The sequence below is a fragment of the Aedes albopictus genome, chromosome 2 (genome assembly GCF_035046485.1).
Source record: "Aedes albopictus strain Foshan chromosome 2, AalbF5, whole genome shotgun sequence".
In the NCBI taxonomy this organism is placed as follows: Eukaryota; Metazoa; Arthropoda; class Insecta; order Diptera; family Culicidae; genus Aedes; species Aedes albopictus.
The window spans coordinates 380,457,424-380,481,044 of NC_085137.1; the positions used below are offsets into that span (position 1 = coordinate 380,457,424).

Consider the following 23,621-nt stretch of genomic DNA (forward strand, 5'->3'; position numbering starts at 1 on the left):
TTTCTCTCAGGATTCTGGGAAATCTCTTTCAGGATTATGGGTGAATCTTTCTCAGGATTCTGGGAGAATCCCTTTCAGGATTCTGTGAGAATCCCTCTCATGATTTAAGGAGAATCTCTCTCAGGATTCTGGGAGAATCTCTCTCAGGATTCTGGGAGAATCTCTTTCAGGATTCTGGGATAATCTCTTTCAGGATTCTGGGAGAGTCTCTTTCAGGATTCTGGGAGAATCTCTTTCAGGATTATGGGTGAATCTTTCTCAGGATTCTTGGAGAATCCCTTTCAGAGTTCTGTGAGAATCCCTCTCATGATTTAAGGAGAATCTCTCTCAGGATTCTGGGAGAATCTCTTTCAGGATTCTGGGATAATCTCTTTCAGGATTCTGGGATAATCTCTTTCAGGATTCTGGGAGAGTCTCTTTCAGGATTCTGGGAGAATCTCTTTCAGGATTCTGGGAGAATCTCTTTCAGGATTCTGGGAGAATCTCTTTTAGGATTCTGGGAGAATCTCTTTCAGGATTCTGGGAGAATCTCTTTCAGGATTCTGGGAGAATCTCTTTCAGGATTCTGGGAGAATCTCTTCCAGGATTCTGGGAGAATCTCTTTCAGGATTCTGGGAGAATCTCTTTCAGGATTCTGGGAGAATCTCTTTCAGGATTCTTGGAGAATCTCTTTCAGGATTCTGGGAGAATCTCTTTCAGGATTCTGGGAGAATCTCTTTCAGGATTCTGGGAGAATCTCTTTCAGGATTCTGGGAGAATCTCTTTCAGGATTCTGGGAGAATCTCTTTCAGGATTCTGGCAGAATCTCTTTCAGGATTCTGGGAAAATTTGTTTAAAGATTTTGGGAGAATCTATTTCAGAATTCTGGGAGAATCTCTTTCACGATTCTTGGAGAAACTCTTCCAGGATTCTTGGAGAATCTCGTTCAGAATTCTGAGAGAATCTCTTTCAGGATTCTCGAAGAAACTCCTTCAGGATTCTGGGAGAATATCTTTTAAGGTTCCTAGAGAATCTCTTTCAGGAATTCGGAAGAATCCCTCTCAGGATTCTGGGAGAATGCCTTTATGGATTCTGGGAGAATAGAATCTCTATAAGGATTCCTGTAGAATCTCTTTCATGATTTTGGTTGCATCCCTCACAAGTTTACGGAAGAATCCTTCTCAGGTTTCTGGGAGAATTTCTTCAAAAGATTTTGGAAGAATCCCTTTCAGAAATCCGGGAGAATCCCTCGCTGAATACTGGGAGAATGCCTTTTAGGATTCTGGCAGAATCTCTATCAGAATTCCAGGAGAATCCCTGTAATGATTTTGGGAAAATCCTTCTCAGGTTTTTGTGAGAATTTCTTTCAGAATTATGGAAAAATCTCTTTAAGAATTCTGTGAGAATCTCTTTCAGAACTCTGGGAGAATCTCTTTCAGGCTTCTGGTAGAATATTTTCCAGGATTCTGGTAGAATCTATTCCAGGATTCTTGGAGAATGTCTTTCAAGATTCTGGGAAAATGTCTATCAGGATTCTTGGAGAATCTTCTGAAGGATTCCGAGAGAATGCCTTTCATGAATCCAGGAGAATCCCTTTCAGTATTCTGGGGACATCTCAAGATTCTGGGAGAATCTCAGGATTCTGGAAGAATGCCCTGCAAGACTCTGGGAGAATCTCCCTTAGGATTCTGGAAGAAACTCTTTCAGGATTCTGGGAGAATTTCTCTCAGGATTCTGGGAAATCTCTTTCAGGATTATGGGTGAATCTTTCTCAGGATTCTGGGAGAATCCCTTTCAGGATTCTGTGAGAATCCCTCTCATGATTTAAGGAGAATCTCTCTCAGGATTCTGGGAGAATCTCTCTCAGGATTCTGGGAGAATCTCTTTCAGGATTCTGGGATAATCTCTTTCAGGATTCTGGGAGAGTCTCTTTCAGGATTCTGGGAGAATCTCTTTCAGGATTATGGGTGAATCTTTCTCAGGATTCTTGGAGAATCCCTTTCAGGGTTCTGTGAGAATCCCTCTCATGATTTAAGGAGAATCTCTCTCAGGATTCTGGGAGAATCTCTTTCAGGATTCTGGGAGAATCTCTTTCAGGATTCTGGGAGAATCTCTTTCAGGATTGTGGGAGAATGTCCTTCAGGATTCTGGAAAAATCTTTTTAAAGGTTTCGAGAGAATCTCTTTCAGGAATCCGGAATAGTCCCTATCAGGATTCTGGGAAAATTTGTTTAAAGATTTTGGGAGAATCTATTTCAGAATTCTGGGAGAATCTCTTTCACGATTCTTGGAGAAACTCTTCCAGGATTCTTGGAGAATCTCGTTCAGAATTCTGAGAGAATCTCTTTCAGGATTCTCGAAGAAACTCCTTCAGGATTCTGGGAGAATATCTTTTAAGGTTCCTAGAGAATCTCTTTCAGGAATTCGGAAGAATCCCTCTCAGGATTCTGGGAGAATGCCTTTATGGATTCTGGGAGAATCTCTATAAGGATTCCTGTAGAATCTCTTTCATGATTTTGGTTGCATCCCTCACAAGTTTACGGAAGAATCCTTCTCAGGTTTCTGGGAGAATTTCTTCAAAAGATTTTGGAAGAATCCCTTTCAGAAATCCGGGAGAATCCCTCGCTGAATACTGGGAGAATGCCTTTTAGGATTCTGGCAGAATCTCTATCAGAATTCCAGGAGAATCCTTCTCAGGTTTTTGTGAGAATTTCTTTCAGAATTATGGAAAAATCTCTTTAAGAATTCTGTGAGAATCTCTTTCAGAACTCTGGGAGAATCTCTTTCAGGCTTCTGGTAGAATATTTTCCAGGATTCTGGTAGAATCTATTCCAGGATTCTTGGAGAATGTCTTTCAAGATTCTGGGAAAATGTCTATCAGGATTCTTGGAGAATCTTCTGAAGGATTCCGAGAGAATGCCTTTCATGAATCCAGGAGAATCCCTTTCAGTATTCTGGGGACATCTCAAGATTCTGGGAGAATCTCAGGATTCTGGAAGAATGCCCTGCAAGACTCTGGGAGAATCTCTCTTAGGATTCTGGAAGAAACTCTTTCAGGATTCTGGGAGAATTTCTCTCAGGATTCTGGGAAATCTCTTTCAGGATTATGGGTGAATCTTTCTCAGGATTCTGGGAGAATCCCTTTCAGGATTCTGTGAGAATCCCTCTCATGATTTAAGGAGAATCTCTCTCAGGATTCTGGGAGAATCTCTCTCAGGATTCTGGGAGAATCTCTTTCAGGATTCTGGGATAATCTCTTTCAGGATTCTGGGAGAGTCTCTTTCAGGATTCTGGGAGAATCTCTTTCAGGATTATGGGTGAATCTTTTTCAGGATTCTTGGAGAATCCCTTTCAGAGTTCTGTGAGAATCCCTCTCATGATTTAAGGAGAATCTCTCTCAGGATTCTGGGAGAATCTCTTTCAGGATTCTGGGATAATCTCTTTCAGGATTCTGGGATAATCTCTTTCAGGATTCTGGGAGAGTCTCTTTCAGGATTCTGGGAGAATCTCTTTCAGGATTCTGGGAGAATCTCTTTCAGGATTCTGGGAGAATCTCTTTCAGGATTCTGGGAGAATCTCTTTTAGGATTCTGGGAGAATCTCTTTCAGGATTCTGGGAGAATCTCTTTCAGGATTCTGGGAGAATCTCTTTCAGGATTCTGGGAGAATCTCTTTCAGGATTCTGGGAGAATCTCTTCCAGGATTCTGGGAGAATCTCTTTCAGGATTCTGGGAGAATCTCTTTCAGGATTCTGGGAGAATCTCTTTCAGGATTCTTGGAGAATCTCTTTCAGGATTCTGGGAGAATCTCTTTCAGGATTCTGGGAGAATCTCTTTCAGGATTCTGGGAGAATCTCTTTCAGGATTCTGGGAGAATCTCTTTCAGGATTCTGGGAGAATCTCTTTCAGGATTCTGGCAGAATCTCTTTCAGGATTCTGGGAAAATTTGTTTAAAGATTTTGGGAGAATCTATTTCAGAATTCTGGGAGAATCTCTTTCACGATTCTTGGAGAAACTCTTCCAGGATTCTTGGAGAATCTCGTTCAGAATTCTGAGAGAATCTCTTTCAGGATTCTCGAAGAAACTCCTTCAGGATTCTGGGAGAATATCTTTTAAGGTTCCTAGAGAATCTCTTTCAGGAATTCGGAAGAATCCCTCTCAGGATTCTGGGAGAATGCCTTTATGGATTCTGGGAGAATAGAATCTCTATAAGGATTCCTGTAGAATCTCTTTCATGATTTTGGTTGCATCCCTCACAAGTTTACGGAAGAATCCTTCTCAGGTTTCTGGGAGAATTTCTTCAAAAGATTTTGGAAGAATCCCTTTCAGAAATCCGGGAGAATCCCTCGCTGAATACTGGGAGAATGCCTTTTAGGATTCTGGCAGAATCTCTATCAGAATTCCAGGAGAATCCCTGTAATGATTTTGGGAAAATCCTTCTCAGGTTTTTGTGAGAATTTCTTTCAGAATTATGGAAAAATCTCTTTAAGAATTCTGTGAGAATCTCTTTCAGAACTCTGGGAGAATCTCTTTCAGGCTTCTGGTAGAATATTTTCCAGGATTCTGGTAGAATCTATTCCAGGATTCTTGGAGAATGTCTTTCAAGATTCTGGGAAAATGTCTATCAGGATTCTTGGAGAATCTTCTGAAGGATTCCGAGAGAATGCCTTTCATGAATCCAGGAGAATCCCTTTCAGTATTCTGGGGACATCTCAAGATTCTGGGAGAATCTCAGGATTCTGGAAGAATGCCCTGCAAGACTCTGGGAGAATCTCCCTTAGGATTCTGGAAGAAACTCTTTCAGGATTCTGGGAGAATTTCTCTCAGGATTCTGGGAAATCTCTTTCAGGATTATGGGTGAATCTTTCTCAGGATTCTGGGAGAATCCCTTTCAGGATTCTGTGAGAATCCCTCTCATGATTTAAGGAGAATCTCTCTCAGGATTCTGGGAGAATCTCTCTCAGGATTCTGGGAGAATCTCTTTCAGGATTCTGGGATAATCTCTTTCAGGATTCTGGGAGAGTCTCTTTCAGGATTCTGGGAGAATCTCTTTCAGGATTATGGGTGAATCTTTCTCAGGATTCTTGGAGAATCCCTTTCAGGGTTCTGTGAGAATCCCTCTCATGATTTAAGGAGAATCTCTTTCAGGATTCTGGGAGAATCTCTTTCAGGATTCTGGGAGAATCTCTTTCAGGATTCTGGGAGAATCTCTTTCAGGATTCTGGGAGAATCTCTTTCAGGATTCTGGGAGAATCTCTTTCAGGATTCTGGGAGAATCTCTTTCAGGATTCTGGGAGAATCTCTTTTAGGATTCTGGGAGAATCTCTTTCAGGATTCTGGGAGAATCTCTTTCAGGATTCTGGGAGAATCTCTTTCAGGATTCTGGGAGAATCTCTTTCAGGATTCTGGGAGAATCTCTTTCAGGATTCTGGGAGAATCTCTTTCAGGATTCTGGGAGAATCTCTTTCAGGATTCTGGGAGAATCTCTTTCAGGATTCTGGGAGAATCTCTTTCAGGATTCTGGGAGAATCTCTTTCAGGATTCTGGGAGAATCTCTTTCAGGATTCTGGGAGAATCTCTTTCAGGATTCTGGGAGAATCTCTTTCAGGATTCTGGGAGAATCTCTTTCAGGATTCTGGGAGAATCTCTTTCAGGATTCTGGGAGAATCTCTTTCAGGATTCTGGCAGAATCTCTTTCAGGATTCTGGCAGAATCTCTTTCAGGATTCTGGCAGAATCTCTTTCAGGATTCTGGGAGAATCTCTTTCAGGATTCTGGGAGAATTTCTTTCAGGATTCTGGGAGAATCTCTTTCAGGATTCTGGGAGAATCTCTTTCAGGATTCTGGGAGAATCTCTTTCAGGATTCTGGGAGAATCTCTTTTAGGATTCTGGGAGAATCTCTTTCAGGATTCTGGGAGAATCTCTTTTAGGATTCTGGGAGAATCTCTTTCAGGATTCTGGGAGAATCTCTTTCAGGATTCTGGGAGAATCTCTTTCAGGATTCTGGGAGAATCTCTTTCAGGATTCTGGGAGAATCTCTTTCAGGATTCTGGGAGAATCTCTTTCAGGATTCTGGGAGAATCTCTTTCAGGATTCTGGGAGAATCTCTTTCAGGATTCTGGGAGAATCTCTTTCAGGATTCTGGGAGAATCTCTTTCAGGATTCTGGGAGAATCTCTTTCAGGATTCTGGCAGAATCTCTTTCAGGATTCTGGCAGAATCTCTTTCAGGATTCTGGCAGAATCTCTTTCAGGATTCTGGGAGAATCTCTTTCAGGATTCTGGGAGAATTTCTTTCAGGATTCTGGGAGAATCTCTTTCAGGATTCTGGGAGAATCTCTTTCAGGATTCTGGGAGAATCTCTTTCAGGATTCTGGAAGAATCTCTTTCAGGATTCTGGGAGAATCTCTTTTAGGATTCTGGGAGAATCTCTTTCAGGATTCTGGGAGAATCTCTTTCAGGATTCTGGGAGAATCTCTTTCAGGATTCTGGGAGAATCTCTTTCAGGATTCTGGGAGAATCTCTTTCAGGATTCTGGGAGAATCTCTTTCAGGATTCTGGGAGAATCTCTTTCAGGATTCTGGGAGAATCTCTTTCAGGATTCTGGGAGAATCTCTTTCAGGATTCAGGGAGAATCTCTTTCAGGATTCAGGGAGAATCTCTTTCAGGATTCAGGGAGAATCTCTATCAGGAATTCGGTAGAATCCCTTCATAATTTTGGGAGAATCCCTCACAGGTTTACGAAAGAATCCTTCTCAGGTTTCTGGGAGAATTTCTTCAAAAGATTTTGGAAGAATCTCTTTCAAACTTCGGGAAGAATCTTTTTCAGGATTCCGAAAGATTCATTTCCAAGATTTTGGGAGAATCTCTTCCAGGATTTTTGGAGTATCTTTTTCAGGATTTTGGGAGAGATTCTGCGAGAAAATTCCGGGAGAACCTCTTACTGCATTCTGGAAGAATGTCTTCAAGGATTCTGGGAAAATCTTTTCCAGGATTCTGGGAAAATCTCCTCCAGGATACTTGGAGAATCTCTTTCAGGATTCTGGAAGAATCTCTTGCACTATTCTGGGAGAATCTCTCTCGGGATTCTGGAAGAATCTCTCTCAGGGTTCTGGGAGAATCTCTCTTAGGATTCTGGGAGAATCTCTTCAAGGATTCTGGGAAAATCCCTTTCAGGATTCTGGGAAAATCTCTTTCAGGATTCTGGAAGAATCCCTCTCAGGATTCTGGGAGATTCTCTTTCATTATGGGAGGATCTTCATGAGGATTACGGGAGAATCCTTCTCATGATTTTTGGAGAAACCCTTACAGGTTTGCGGGAGAATAACTCTCAGGTTTATGGAAGAATTTCTTTGAAGTTTTGGGGAAATCTCTTTCAGGATTATTGGAGAATATCCTTCTGGATTCCGAGAGAATCCTATTCCTAATAGAATTCCTATTCTTTTAGAATTCCGGGAGGATCGCTCTCATGATTTTGGGGGAATCTCCCAAAGGTTTGCGGGAGAATCTCGTCCAGAATTCTTGGAGAATATATTACAAGATTCTGTGAGTGTTTATTTTTTCCAGGATTCAAGGAGAATCTTCTTCAGGATTCCGAGAGTATTCCATTCAGGAATCCGGAGAATCCCACTCCGTATTCTGGGAGAATCCTTCTCAGGTTTCAGGGACATTTTTTTTAATTCTTGGAGAATCTCTTTCATGATTCTTGGAGAATCTCTTTCAGAATTCGTAGAGAATCTTTTTATGGATTCTGTGAGAATCTTTTGCAGGGTTCCGGGAGAATCCTTTTCAGGATTCTGGTAGAATAATGGGAGAATCTCTTCAGGATTCCAGGAGAATCTCTTTCTCGATTCCGGGATAATCTATTCCAGGATTCTTAAAAAAATATTTCAGGATTCTGGGAGTTTTCAAGATTTTTGAAGAATTTCTTCCAGGACTCTTGGAGAATATCTTTCAGAATTCTTAGATAATCTTTTCATGCTTATCGGAGAATCCCTTTCGGGATTCTGAGAAAATCTCATTCAGGATTCTTGGAGGATGTTTTTAAGGATTCTGGGAGAATAAATTTCAATATTTAAGGATAACAAAACGTAGTGTTTGTGTTTTTTTTTAATTTAAAGTGAAAAATAAATAAAATATAAAATAAAAACGTCTTCAAACCAATTTTAAAGGATCGCACCTAATATATATCTGATTTCCTAATGAAATTTCATCTATTTCACCAAATGAGCCAAGACAAATGAGAAACTATTCAAGTTCTTGAACCATTTTTGTTTTCGGAATTTAAATCTACGTCAACGTAACTTCGAATAGTAAATGCCAGTCAAACTGCAGTAGTTGACCTTCTCCGGGAGGACCTCAAAAAATGAATAACACTTGTTCATTAATAGTTTTTACAGTGAAATATTCACAAATATTTCCCTCTGCGAGGGTTCATCTTCCGATCAATCATCGAGGGATTGCGTCTTTTAGTGACGACGGAACCGGAACCGCTTCAACAAAGTGATAAAATATGTACTTTCGAAGTAGTAACATCAAATAAAATTCATTTCATACCGGTTTCCAGGTTCCGCCTCAACATCCTCAACAATTATGCTTGCTTTTGTAGTTTATTCGTTTTGTCGTCAATTCTTAATCGTCTGCTATTTTGCTATGTAAAAAATCTACATCGTTCGATAATAACGAATTTCCATATGTTCTCGTACTACGGTTTCATTTGTTGCTTGGTTTCTGGTTTTATTCTGTTTTGCTACTATTTTTTTACAAAGAGCCTCCTCTGCTTTTCCGTACGCTTCTGTTCTAGAAATTTGCACAAAATCATCTGACTATCATAAAGAGCACGACTACGTTCATTAATGGTAATCTCACTTGTCTTCTCCCCAGTATTTAGTACCCGATTTAGTGACACTATCATTGTATTCAACGAACTATTGGCGATGCTAGTTATACTAACTGAACAGAACTGTTATTCGTGATGTTCGAATCGCATCTTCGTATTTTTGCTACAAATTGGGCAACCTTCCCGTCTGCCAAGAAGATTTGGTATTTCAGCGTGCTTCCGTGGTTCTCTAGAGTAGCTGCCTTTGTCAAAGATGACCCGTAATGCTGTGTCACGGAGTGTTGGTTATCCAATAGTATTTAGGAATATTAGTCAAAAATCGAACCAAGCAAAAGTCTGGATCTGCTCTTCTTCTTCTTCTTCTAGAGTGCAGTGTGCAGTGAAATCTAGATATGACATTAACCTAGAGAACTAAAGCTAAACTTCCTGCTGGTCGATCCTCACCCAGTCTGCCTTCTTCATCCACTATGAGCTCCGTCCCAACACCATCACGAAAAGAAACGAACAATGTGGTACGCCATTCAAGTCATACATCGCACATACACCAGGGCAACTTTTTGAGGCAGCTCGCTTCCGTGTTATATGATACTCTCCCGGTTCCGTTCCAGATCTTCGGTTTCGTTTTCCTGGCTCATGCTGGACGCGGACGAACCACCGCAGATTTGCATTTCGATCTCCGCCAGCCGATGTTCCACTTCCCACTGCTGCTGGGCCAGTTTGGCGTTCAGGGTGAAGTTCTCCGACTCGACCGTGTGGAGTCGCTCCCGCAGTCGTTTGATTTCCCCTTCGAGGGCTTCGTGGGACCCGAGCAGGGGCGTTGCACCGGACGATTCGATATGGGTTAGCGAGCCACAAGGCGGACCTGAAAGAGACGTCATCGCTTACTCAATTGATAAAATTCATACCTAGTTCCACCTTGATTACCTGTCCTACTGGGTTGGGATTGTGGTCGAGAAGTTTGATGGGAAGTCGTTCGACTTCTAGGCCGCTCCTCGGAACTATGTACACTGGGGCTGACCGAACCGGGTGACTGTGGCTGCCGATTGCTCATCAGATCACCCCGTCTGGACCGGGGACTCGACATGCGGCTGAAAGTAGGGGCAAGAACGGTGAGTTAGAGGTACGTAGGAGAATTCGCGCGGGATTAACCACCGATGGCGTAACGTATTAAACTAAGAAGATATTATTTCAAATCTTTCAATTCAAATGCAATGATGCTTATTTTATTCCTAAATACTAACTCTAAGTTACCACCAAGCCAGCTGATTGCAACACGAACTATTTCGAGTATGGTTTGGGGCTTTGTTTAGGTGCAAGTAGTTCACTTACTGAATATACGGTAATTACTTGAGCCTGCTATCTTATAACTAGTGTAGTCTTGTTACTAAGAAATACATATTCGAGTTTGGAGTTAATGGCTTCCAGTCTTGAAATGAATAATCCAAAAACGGATGGTTAAGTTTCCATTCTTAAAATCTAAGAATTCGTTTTTGGGTTATTCCTCTCAAGACTGAAACCCATAACCTCCAAATACAAATATTAACATTCGAATCGGTTGTACGACATTTCCCCGAAAACCAGTTCCCCGAATGAAGTTTCCCCGAAAGTTTTTTCCCCGAATGTACCATTTCCCCGAAAAATGTTTCCCCGAATGTACCGTTTCCCCGAAAAGATTATTGCATATGTCATTTAACATTGACCCAATGCACAACTAGGGGCATCCGGTCTTTAGGAAGTACGTTAAGCCGAATGGGTTGCGATGCTGAAGTTCATAGGGTAGAATGGGTCAGTAGGCCGTCTTCTTAACTTTCTTCTTAAACGATGTTAAAATTTGCTTTCGAAGGCCTAGAAGATGTTTGAGTCCCTTGAGTGTTTTACATTCCTCGAATCTAGGGAGTTCTATGGATACTGGAACATACTTTTATGATTTTACAATATTCTTTTATCCTCTTCCCTTTTCTCATATAGATGATTTCTTGGTGTTGATGCTAAACTGTTACTGAAGTACTGATGATCAACCCAAGTAACATGTTGATAGGCAATTAGTCTTGTACAGGATTTGAAAACCGCCATAAATCTTTCTGCCTATTATTTTGGTTTTATTATGGTTCTAAGAACCTCTTCTAGTGTATTTGACTAAACAATGTTACTTGGAAAGTGATCTTTCTGCCAACATTCCATCTGAAAATTTTGCCTCTTTTTATAACACGCAGTTGTTTTTAGGTGTAATATTGCATAGCTTATTGATGGTTGTAAATTATCGGTTCCGGGTCATTTGGCCGAATGTCGTTTGGCCGAAAGGGTCATTTGGCCGAATGCCATTTGAGCGAATGCCTTTTGGCCGAAAAAAATAATGATTCCCGTCTCAGTATAACTCGAAATAACAGCCTATGATTCAAAGAAGGAAAAATCTTTGATGATATATTGGCAGTTTCAACGCCAACTAATCCCTGAATATTAAAACTAAAAAGAATAGCCTATGATTAAAAGAAGGAAACACTTCTAATAATCATATTGGCAGTTAGAATGTCAAAACCATCCTCTGAATTCTTTTTAACATGATTCGGCCAAACGACATTCGGCCAAACAACCCTTTCGGCCAAATGGCCGGACACCAAATTATCATTACTTTGTTTTGTATCAAACCACTGACTGTCCCATGACAGATTACCCTCCTTTGATAAGTCGGCTATTCTTTTGAGTATTGGGTTATATATGATCAAATTGGTTTTTTTTCTTGGCTTTCAACTCAATCGTAATGATGCTCGTCCGGCGTAATGATACTTTCGGCCGAATGATTGCAGCCTAACGTACTTTGGCCTGAAATACTTCTGCCTAAAGATCCAGCAGCGTCTTTTTGGCTAGATTGATAACCTTTCATTTAATAAAATGTTCCTTCTTTCAACATAGGCTGTTATTTCAAGTTGAACTGCTAAATCAATCATCAGTAATTTTACTGCTGCAATATTTATTATTATATTTTGTGACCGACTGTTCTAGTAGGTATCTTTAGGCGTTATAGTAGAAATCTTCATCAAAGATTCTCCCTTCTTTCATCATATACTGTTCTTTCAAAATATTGCGGTCTAACTACTAGTATGATCTGTAGAAATGTCAATTCCAAATGCTACTTTGGTTATGATTGATCCATTGATTTACAAAAAAAAACTGTTTAGCTTCAAATTTGTTTGTCAAACAAATTGAATTACATTGACTTTTGTTTTGAAGCCTGTTAATACTTCCTAATAGACTTCCTTCGTTAGCAATATAAGATTTTACAATGACAATGAACTTTAGCAGATTACTACCACAATCACGATGACTCGTTTCAAAGGTATTATGCGTTTAAAGGGCGTTTTCATCGATTGAAAATTCAAAAATAAATAGAAAGAACAGCCTATGAATAAAAGAAAGGAAAATTATGATAAGCGTGTTCTTAGTTGAGTGCCTTGTCATTTTTGATCAGTACAACAGGAAAGAACGACCCATATTTTAAAATAATAAAAGCAAACCTCATTGAAGCATCATGAAGAACATTATATCTCGAAGAATTCATGGTAAGAGGTAATGCACAATATCATTGAGATGTGAAAGTTTCCATGATCTTGATATTAATCAAGAAAATGATTAGAAACCAGTACTAAAAATAGTATTATAAATATTTCGGGGAAACGGTACATTCGGGGAAATGGTAAATTCGGGGAAATAGTACATTCGGGGAAACAGTTCGTTCGGGGAATCGTTTTTCGGGGAAATAACTTTCGGGGAAACTTCATTCGGGGAACTGGTTTTCGGGGAAATGTCGTACAATCATTCGAATCCTTAAGAAACATAGAGATATTTACTTTGCTTGTCAAAACCAAAACTAACAACTAGATATGATTACAGTTTGAACACGACGCACAGTGGGCAAAATCGACCCAAAAAACGGATCTTTTAACGCCGCTGGTTTCGGTACGTGAAGTTGACCATTTCTGACGTAAAAAAATACGAGAAATCGATTGGTGCTAAATTCATTCACCGCACGGCACGGGAAGTGCTCCATTTTACCCCATTTTGCTCTTTTTCATACAATAATAGAATCAAAATGTACTTTCAAACAACAAGCACAACTGTAGATCATTGAAAATACCTGCAGATATAATTAGTGGTTCATAGCAATCATAAAAATACAATAAAGATCCTTTCAAGTGCTTATTTTGCCCCATATGCCCCAACAACGGCCGGAAATTCACACTTTTACCTAATTTTGAATAGATTTTTAATGTTACTGATTTGAAGTTGATTTTTTGGCATAAACAAAAAGCGCTAAATCTATTATCACCAGAATCATCTTCGGGAGTTGTCCAATTTGCCCCATTTTGCCCTATTTTCATAGAAGGAGATATAAAATGTATTTATAAGAAACAGATACTGCTGAGAAACGTTAACATTAGTTTTAAGTGCAATTGGCAGCTAACAGTAATTATGCGCGTATATGAAAGATCTTTTCCCTATTTCACCCTACATGTCCCAAAACCTGCTGGATAATACCATATTTTGTATGGTTTTGCAATGTCACTGATTGCAAAACAAATGAGATCATTTTTGATATATACGAATGCGGTTTATCGATTAATACTAAAATCATTTTCGGAATGGTACAAACAGCTGTCCATTTTACCCCCATTTGCCTTGCTTTTTATGTAATGAATTATAAGCTGATATATAAATTCATTAAATTAATAAACTAGTTTCCCTCATTTTCATTGGTGCTGAAACCAACGTAAACGAAAATGCAGTCATATATACGACTTTTTCTATAATTTTAGCTTCTCATGGGGAATTAGGGTATAATAAGTATTTTATAAAATGTGCCACATATAAACAAAACTGATTAAATAGGCCGTCTTAAAGTACCAATATGTATATATTAAAGATGCTACATTTAATCAATTCTGAGCATATTTGCCACATATTAAGATTAAGATTAATGCTTATTTTGCACTCAGTTCCCCACCAAAAGTAAGAATTGGAAAAAAAAGTCATATATTACAGTTACTGTCCTTTTGATTACATTGGTTTCAGTACCAGAAGTCGATGAATTCGGACATAAGCAAACACGAGAAATCAATTTATTCATGTGACGACCAAAAATCAGGGCGAATTGAGGTAAAATGGACAGCTGTTTGTACCCTCCCGTGATTCTAAAGCTAATCGATAAACCGTATTGGTATGTATCAAAAATGACTTCATGTTGCAACCATGATGTAGAGTGATGTTACAAAACAATACAAAAAATTTCATCATCCAGCAGTTTTTGGGGCATGTAGGGTAAAATAGGGAAAATATCTTTCATATACGAGTATGATTACTGTTAGCTGCCAATTGCACCAAAAACTAATTTTAACGTTCCTTAGCAGATCTGTTTCTTAAAAATACGTTTTAAATCTCATTTTTCAATGAATATAGGGCAACATGGGGCAAATTGGACAACTCCCGAAGATGATTCTGGTGATAAAAGATTAAGCGATTTTTGTTTATACCAAAAAAATCAACTTCAAATCAGTAACATTAAAAATCCATTCATAATTAGGTAAAAGTGTGAATTTCCAGCAGTTGTGGGGGCATATGGGGCAAAATAAACATTTAAAAGGATATTTAAAGTATTTTTATGATTGTTATGAATCTCTAATTATACCTGCAGCTATTTTCAACGATCTACAGTTGTGCTTGTTGTTTGAAAGTACATTTTGAATCTCTTCTTGTATGAAAAAAGGGCATAATGGGGCAAAATGGACCACTTCCCGTGCCGTGCGGTGAATGAATTTAGCACCAATCGATTTCTCGTATTTTTTTACGTCAGAAATGGTCAACTTCACGTACCGAAACCAGCGGCGTTAAAAGATCCGTTTTTTGGGTCGATTTTTCCCACTGTGCGACGGTGGCAGACATTATTGCTATCAAAGTCTGTTTTGTTTAATGTTTTTGACCAATTTCTGCCTAAATCTTACTACGGTGACTGTAATTTCTTCGCAACAGTGTACAGCGATCGAAGTTAAACAGCTTCTTGAGCGATCCAGGTAAGGAAAGTAAGGTGAAAGAATTTGTCATACATGCAGTCTTTTAAACTTTGGTTGATAATAACCGACCTTTTGATTGGTAAGTTCGGCTGTGCCTCCTTATGTGGAGTATAAGATTTTAAAGATAAGTGACATTTCATCTTACGAACACTTGAGTGATTTTTTCCTTATTTAGCAATCCGAATTTCAATAGGTTTCGTGAAACTTTCATTGGAGAAATCGTCACAAGAGTACACACTTTCTTAAGGCTCTTTTTTTGCATATGAAAATATTATTAAAATGAAAAGAATTCATGTCCGGCTTGCTTCAGGAATTCCAACTGGGATACCTCGAGAAATTTCAGCTCTCTCTCTCTCTTCTTGGCGAAACGTCCTCACTGGGACAAAGCCTGCTTCTCAGCTTAGTGTTCTATGAGCACTTCCACATTTATTAACTGAGAGCTTCCTCTGCCAATGACCATTTTGCATGTGTATATCGTGTGGCAGGCACGAAGATACTCTATGCCCAAGGAAGTCAAGGAAATTTCCTTTACGAAAATATCCTGGACCGACCGGGAATCGAACCCGTCACCCTCAGCATGGTCAGAAAAATTTCAGCTGAGGTTACCATATCGATTCCTACTGGCAATTTTTTCGAGGATTTATTCTAGTAATTATTTCAGAAATTCTCCAAAAAATTGCGTTCTAGGTGGGATTTGTACCCACGACTCTGTATTCCCTAGATCGGCGCTTCAACCATCTGGAAAATGCCAGTAGAGGGCAATATATAATATTGTATTCCTCCTGATATTCGTCTAGCAGAAGTTTCTCCAAGATTTTTTTTAGAAACGTCCCCTATGATGCTTTCAGATATTTCTAGATGCTTCACCAACTCTTTATGTAGAGCTTTCTCCAGCAATTTCATCAGGAATTCCTGCTGAGATTGTTCCAGTAAACGTTGCTGGCTTTTCTTCAGCAATTCCCCCTTAAGGAGTTAGGTTCTTTCAATGGATTTTTCCAGAAATATCTACTCTAGTGGTTTTTATAGAGATTGCTTCATCTCCCAGAGATTCCTTCACAGATTTCTCCAGAGATTCCTGCTGAAAATCGTGTCTGGGTTTCTTCAGGGTGAATGTCTTGGGAATTCAATTACGAGTTCCTCCAGATATTTATCTAGGAATTGTTCTAGGCCTTATTGTTTAAATTCAGTTGGAGCTGTCTCCAGGGGTTCCTCTTGTGATTTCTCCAGAGATGTCTACAGGGATTCTTAACCCTTATCGGCCTGAGTCAACGCATAAGAACTAAAACTCTCGCCGTTCAGCGAATACTCAACGGATTTGATTTTTTTTTTTACAGTATACTTGTACTCATATCTAGTATGTTTGTTAGGACTAAAATGATCATCCCTAGTATGACAACTGCAAGTCAACGATAAATAGCTCTGAAATGTATTGTGTGAATTCAGTTTAGTTTTGATCGAGATACCAGGCTGATAACAGATGGTGAAATAAAGAGTTGAATTCGTTTCGATCGCGTAGTCCGTAATTGATAAGGCTTTATTGGTTAAAATTCCCGAAACCTTACATGTATAACTGGACAGAGAATATTGGAATGATCCCTGTGGCCAGAGTTATTCTGGTCGGCACTGGGTCAGATTTTTATAAAAAGGGCTGTTTTTTTTTCATTCACAGCATGTTTTTCATTATGGTTCGCTATTAAATTCACACTTTTTCCATGAGAACTTATCCCTCTACCATAGAACATTATTGATCAACAGTTTTGAAGTGTACAAGAACTATCGGATGTGGCCACCGGAACTAATCCCCGAAGGAACCTGCTTCACATTGAATATTGGGTTTCACTTCAATAATTCATTTTAGGCATCCTCAAGTATGGACTTAAACAGCATGGTGTCTTAGATAAACTTGTTTTATGTACTTCACTCTTTATTTTGAAACTTTCACCTTCTTGACTAATCTACTTTAAAATGCGATAGAAATTAACTTTTTTCCAAAAATGAAGCTATAGTATTGATATCTTCGTAAAAGTTGCAGAAAAATGTATCAATGGAAAGTTTTCCGAACAAGCCATTGCCATTACTGTCTTTTGACATGCAGCTCTGTTGAAAAATGCCCCGCAAAATGGAATTTCAAACTTTTTTGTTTTCGGTGCGTTCCAGGTCGATTTCCCAATTATTTTTTCGTACGAACACGTCGGAGCCCTGCACGAATGAAACACTGAAAGAATGGTGTAAATCCGCTGGCCCGTTCCCGAGCCTATTCGTGACATACAAACACCATTCCATTGTTATTTATATATAGATAATTAAAATTTTCATGCTTTCTGGAGAAATCTGTATCACATTTTAAAAATCTGTTTTTTTCCTGTACTCTGTATCTTGTCTGTATAGAAAGTCAAAAATCTGTATAATACAAAAAAATCTGTATATCTAGCATCTCTGCTTTACACTGATATGCAATAAAAATCGGCTAGAACACTTTGGCCCTTATCAAATGTTAGATTTGATTTTGAAAACACGAAGTGTGCAGAATTGCTACAAAATACAAAATCTTCAAATCCACAAAATTTCATTGGATTTTAAGAGGGTGCTGCCAACTTCGACCACAAGTTGGCGTATAACTCGTCATCTGTAACAAGTGCATCTGATCTCGATGTAGCTTGGATTTGAAACTAAGTTGTTCTTCGTCACCTGGAGACCCTCCACCTCCTTTCATCCTTCACAATGCTGCATCTAATACCCGAACGAAACATTGGTGCCGAAACATTGGGGCTTTTTAATGAAACTCGTGGAAGAGAATGTTAACAAATTTCAACATTTGCATCCAAAGGATGGTGTATCAGTTCCATCAGTAAATTCCGTAGGATTTTTTTTTTTTCAGAATTCCATCAGTAGAGAGAAGATCTTTCTGGGGGTTTGGTGAGGCGTTTCCGAAGAATTTCTATTTATCATTTCATCAGTTCTGTCCTTGAAAGCCTTCGGGAGTACTTCACACATAATCAAGGATTATTGGATACATTCTTAGCTAAAGATGCCTACAAGAATGACTCACTGATATCTTCAAGGGATTTTTGGAAAATTATCCAAAGCTATATCTAATAATTCTCTCATGTACTTGAAGACTTACTTCAACTCGTTTGTATTCTTTTTTTTTTTTTTATTTTACACAGTCTGGCAGTTTTTTTGCCCAGTTCTAAATTTTACTTTTCTGATTGCTCCCGACTAGAAACTCATAAATCTGTGGTTTTGACCCTCCCCTCCTGAAAGAGAGGAGGGCATTGATTTGAAATTTTGTAAAATCGAGATTTTTCGCCAGCTTAGCCAGTTCGGCTAAATGCACAATATAAAAAAAGAAAGGTGTACCACGGAGCATTAGGGGTTGTGCAGCTATCATAAAAGTTTCACGAAGATCCGTCAAGCCATTCTCGAGAAACGGTGTTTTAACGAAATGATGTTTTGAGGATTTCTTATATTGAACGCAAAGAATCCAACTACTATATTGTACAGTTGCTAGTTAAATTATGTTGTTTAGCGTCATGGCGTCTTCGAGGAAGTTTTTTGCTACAATAACGTGCTTCTTTTTAACTGTTGGTAAATATGATCAATCCCCCTAAAAGTGAGGCGGGAAATTTACTTTCTGATGTTTTTCAAGATACAAGGTTGATGTTTTTACTGAGTTGTAGAAAATATTGTTCTGAATAACTTTGTCGAAGATACCAAGTTTGTAATTCTGTGAGTTTTCAAGGTACATTACGATTACTTTAAACTATTAAAATTTTTATTCTATATTTTTCTATGTTCTGCAAAGTTGTAGATAATGGTAAAGCACACAACTTAGCAAACCATTTCATTTCGGTAGTTTCAACAATTAAATGGTTGTAGCGAGTTCCATATTTTTTTGGTTATATTTCAAGCATCAAGCTTCACAATATACCTAGGCAGTTATTAGTAAGCCGACCGCATACAATTGCGAAAGTGGAAGGTATTGTCTCTCTTAGAATAAACTATTGGATACTGCATGAATAGAATTGTGCGAAATTTTGTTTAAAAATGGTTATTGCAAAAACGAAAAACATTTCCCACCAGGAAAAAAGATCTGGAGATATCTTGACCCATACTCTGCATGCGTACGAAAACCGATTTTGAAAATATTGCTTCGTTATTCAATAAAAAAAAAATCAAAACCAAAAAATGAGGAAATGCAACCAGTTTTGCCTCAAAACAATTTTTGCTGGGAACTTCTCACCAGATTCTTAAAAAAACAACTTTTATGAGCTTTTCCGTAAAAATCATATCAATTGCTTTTGAGAATTGCTGGTGGCATTCTTGGAAGGATACCTGAAAGACTTCCTAAAGAAAATCTTGAAAAAAATTGCTGAAATATCCGCAACAAAAAGTGCTGAACAAATTCAGAGAAAGGATTTGTGGGATCTATGGAGCACATTTTAAAAAGTTGCTCTTCAAAATCATGAATAAAATTAATTAGAGATAATACCAGCAAACTGTCGATTGTTTTTTAATTTTTGTTCAAACTGCTTTGAGCAACTCGTTTGCGAATTTCAGGATTCTTTCAAGGATATTCAGCGTAGTCTTCCTAAGATTGCCTGGAATCCCCGATGAAACTTCTGAAGTAACAATTTGCGAAAATCGATGATGGTGCATGAAGACATGAAGTGAACTCACAAATACTTGAGTTTCTCCAAGTTGAAGTTTTCAAAAAAAAAAATAGCCAAGTGTTGTTAAAGCGGACATGTTGTAAAGGTCCTCTGAATAAATTTTGTAGTAAGTTTAGTAAAAATACCAGAAGATAATATGTATGTATTTTTTTAGAGTAACATACCTAAATAAATTCAAACATGAATTAAGAACGATTTTTATAAAGTAATATGTGAATAAAATTCTGTAGGGAAAAATGCTTGGTATATTATGAACGAAATATAATAACGGCTACCCGAGGAACGCATCCAGATACATACTTCTTTGGAAGTTTCATAAATTACTTGAAGATTTGAACAGAATCCAACACTTTATTTTTACCAGGAGTTCTGCAGCTTCTTATCAGCGGTTTCTGTTCTGAGATTCCTATAGGTGTCTCTCCAAGGCCAGTTTTTTTTAATCATATTGCACAGGGCCCATATAGCCTAGGCGGTAAACGCACGGGTATTCAGCATGACCATGCTGAGGGTGACGGGTTCGATTCCCGGTCGGTCCAGGATCTTTTCGTAAAGGAAATTTCCTTGACTTCCTTGGGCATAGAGTATCTTCGTGCCTGCCACACGATATACACATGCAAAATGGTCATTGGCAGAGAAAGCTCTCAGTTAATAACTGTGGAAGTGCTCATAGAACACTAAGCTGAGAAGCAGGCTTTGTCCCAATGAGGACGTTACGCCAAGAAGAAGAAGAAGATTGCACAGAATCCAGAAACATTCTTGCGAAAAAAATGAAAACTTTTCAATAATACAATAACACATATTGCCCATTTTACTGGCATTCTACCAGATTTGCTGGTTTGTCTGAATAATAGAACATTATTCACATAGACACATTCTACCGTGACGTTACAACGTTTTCGTGCCTTTTTGCCTACTATTTCCTATTTGTAAAAAGCTTTCCCAATGAAAACTTAATGTTCATCAGATCCAACTTACTGCAAATTTTACAAGGAATCCGAATATGCAAAAATATTTGAGATTTTCGGTTCGTACACTCCCGATCGATAGCTTGGGGTCTCCCCCTCAAAAACATATCATATTTTTAGGCCCATATCTTCGCCAATTTGCATCCGATTTCAAAACCCTAGATCTCATTCAAAAGATAATAAGCCAAAGAAACTTTGAACATGATTTAAAAGAAACTTTTTCGAAAAATTTTGTATGTAAACTTAACGCAAAGTTGCCAAATTTTCTAAAAAATGAATATAAACTTACGGCAGTGTCGCTGGAAGTTGGGTCGACCAAATTTTAAGATGAGAGCGGTAATATAACCCATTTTCTATTAGCTTTCAACTACTTTTTACAGAACTTAGCTAAAAAATCTAGAACAAAAAGTTATTAAGTAAATTGACTTTTCATGTCATCGCCCAAAAGCTTGGGGTCACCCCTCAAAATGATGCATCGACCAAAAGTTTGGGGTCACTATCGTAAAACATGGATTAGTGATTTGTTGATATCTTTGTCATCTTACATTCAATTTTAATTCTTCTTGGCTTATTTGAAACAAAATGAATGATACTTACTGCATAGACATTGAACCACACATATTTGTTGAAATTAACATACTAAAACTTAACGTAAACTTGACTCATTTTTTGAAGTGTTGTGAAATGTGTTAACTTTACATAACATTTTTATACACAAAAATCGTTAAATACGCTAAGTTAAAAACATCAAACGTAAGTTTAGTTAATTATCTTTGAAATGAGCCAAAAAGAATTAAAATTGAACTATAGATGACGAAGATATCACCAAATCACTTTTCCATCTTTTACGAAAGTGACCCCAAACTTTTGGCTGATACATCATATTGAGGGGTGACCCCAAACTTTTGTACGATGACATGAAGAGTTAATTTACTTAATAACTTTTTTTTCTAGTTTTTTTAGCTAAGTTCTGTGAAAAGCAGTTGAAAGCTAATAGAAAATGGGTTATATTACCGCTCTCATCTTAAAATTTGGTCGAACCAATTTCCAGCGACACTGCCGAAAGTTTATATTCATTTTTTAGAAAATTTGGCAACTTTGGGTTAAGTAAGTTCACATACAAGATTTTTTGAAAAAGTTTCTTTGGAATCATGTTCAAAGTTTCTTTGATCTATTATCTTTTGAATGAAACCTAGGGTTTCGAAATCGGACGCAAATTGGCGGAGATATGGGCCTAAAAAAATGACATGCTTTTGAGGGGGTGACCCCAAACTTTTGATCGGGAGTGCATATATGAGTTATAGTTAAAAATCGGTCCGAAAAGGCGTCAAAATGTTGTAACGTCACGGTAGAATGTGTCAATAGATGTTTTCTGACATGGTTAAATCATTCACAAAAGCAATCACATAAATTTACCCTGAAAAAGCTTGAAAATCTATTAACAAATGTCCACACAGAAAAAAGTGATATATACAATATAATCGAAAAGAATACATAATTACGTTACGCCATTCGTTTCGGATAATCCCACAGCCGGTATGGTCAACGATGCGTTGTAATGCACTGAAGCTCAGGCACTGCAGCAATGTCATCGATGGAAATGTCGGGATGAGAAACCGCACTGGGTTCGAATTGTTTTTATCTTATTTTAGTGTTCGATTGATGGTGACACTCTAGTAATAGTTTGATATTCTATGATTATATATATAGTTATAGGGTATGTGTATAAATGCATAGCAGTACAGGACTAAGAGAGGATAGAGAAAGATAGGTGTGTGGTACTGGGTGGTACTTTTTGTGGAGCAAGAATATGTCTATGGCGCAATCCCCGGTCATTCTCGATTCTCGCTCGCGCGCACACTCCTCTTACCTGCCCGCCGGCGGTGGATATGTAGGAACCATCGAGCTGGCGGACGTTATCGCAGTCGTCGGAGAGATCCACATGTCCTCGATGGTGGTCCGGCCTCGCGTTTCCACTAATCCGGGCGTCGATTGGCAGCGTCCCATAGCGACTTTTGTTGGTTGTTGAATAATTAATCGCAAAAATATAGCACATAGTTAACACAATAACAATCTAATCAAACGTGACAACACACGGTTTCGGGAAGGCAATGGCAAATGGTGGGATTTGTGCGGATATTTTCTTGTTCGAGCGTGGGAAGTATGATGAGTGGGTAATTCCAGTGGGGTTTATAGGAAAATATATTGCTTTGAAATTCGGGCATGGAGCTAGCATTGGAAGTTGATATAAAAATAGCCACTGTTTCATTGTGCTAGTAGATTACGTATAGTTCACGCAGCAAATTCTGAATCTTATTGGCATGCAAAATAAAATACAATGATAATGAAATCTCAGATAAACTGATTAAAGGGGTTAGATGCAAAAGGGTGTAAGCGACATTATGTTACATTTTTGGTGAAGACTCGGACTTAAACTAGTTGCACAATATTTTTTATGACATATTTACGCATCAAAATGGGATGTCCAGGAAAGCTTTGAATCAAGAATGACTCCAACGTAATTAACCTGTTAGTCACATTGATTTCAGAATCAAGGAAACGCAAAGGTTGAATGCCATTGCGGTTCCAAAACATCCTTATCAGAGGAAGTGAAGTCGCCATTTGACAAACGAAGTTCGTTCACTCGAAAATCCTTAGATTTTGTTCAGGATTTTCTTCAACCAACTGACTTCACTCTCTAAACGCTAAGGTACGCCAGGAGGAGGAATTCAGACCGACGATTGGAAAGTTCAGCGCCCACCAGTTGACGAACGAAAATGGCCTACGCCCCATCGATTTCGCCGCCTCCAAGAACATGGCCATTCGTAGCACTTTCTTCCAGCACAGCCTCCCGTATCGTTACACCTGGAGATCAGCACAACAAACGGAATCGCAAATCGACCACGTTCTGATTGATGCACGGCACTTCCTCGACGTTATCGACGTCAGGACCTATCGTGGCGCTAATATCGACTCTGATCACTACCTGGTGATGGTTAAACTGCGCACAAAACTCTCCGTTATAAACAATGTACAGTACCGGCGGCCGCCCCGGTACGATCTAGAGCGACTGAAGCAACCGGATGTCGCCACCGCATACGCGCAGAA

General features: G+C 38.6%; 1 protein-coding gene across 5 annotated transcripts in view; it reads right to left on the reverse strand.

The window, feature by feature from the left end:
- Positions 1–8,207: 8,207 nt before the first annotated feature.
- Positions 8,208–23,621, reverse strand: part of LOC109415821 (cyclic nucleotide-gated cation channel alpha-3) — a 571,815-nt gene continuing 556,401 nt past the window's right edge. For 2 of the 5 annotated variants that reach the window (XM_062853068.1, XM_062853067.1), the window contains exons 11-13: positions 22,384–22,525; positions 9,738–9,901; positions 8,208–9,675 (exon numbers count right to left, since the gene is read on the reverse strand). In XM_062853068.1, the coding sequence (XP_062709052.1) occupies positions 9,392–9,675; positions 9,738–9,901; positions 22,384–22,525 (590 nt within the window). In that variant the 3' untranslated portion in view covers positions 8,208–9,391. Of the gene's footprint in view, positions 9,676–9,737; positions 9,902–22,009; positions 22,526–23,621 lie in introns of those variants that run through there. The other 3 variants (XM_062853070.1, XM_062853069.1, XM_062853071.1) reach the window with 3 other exon arrangements.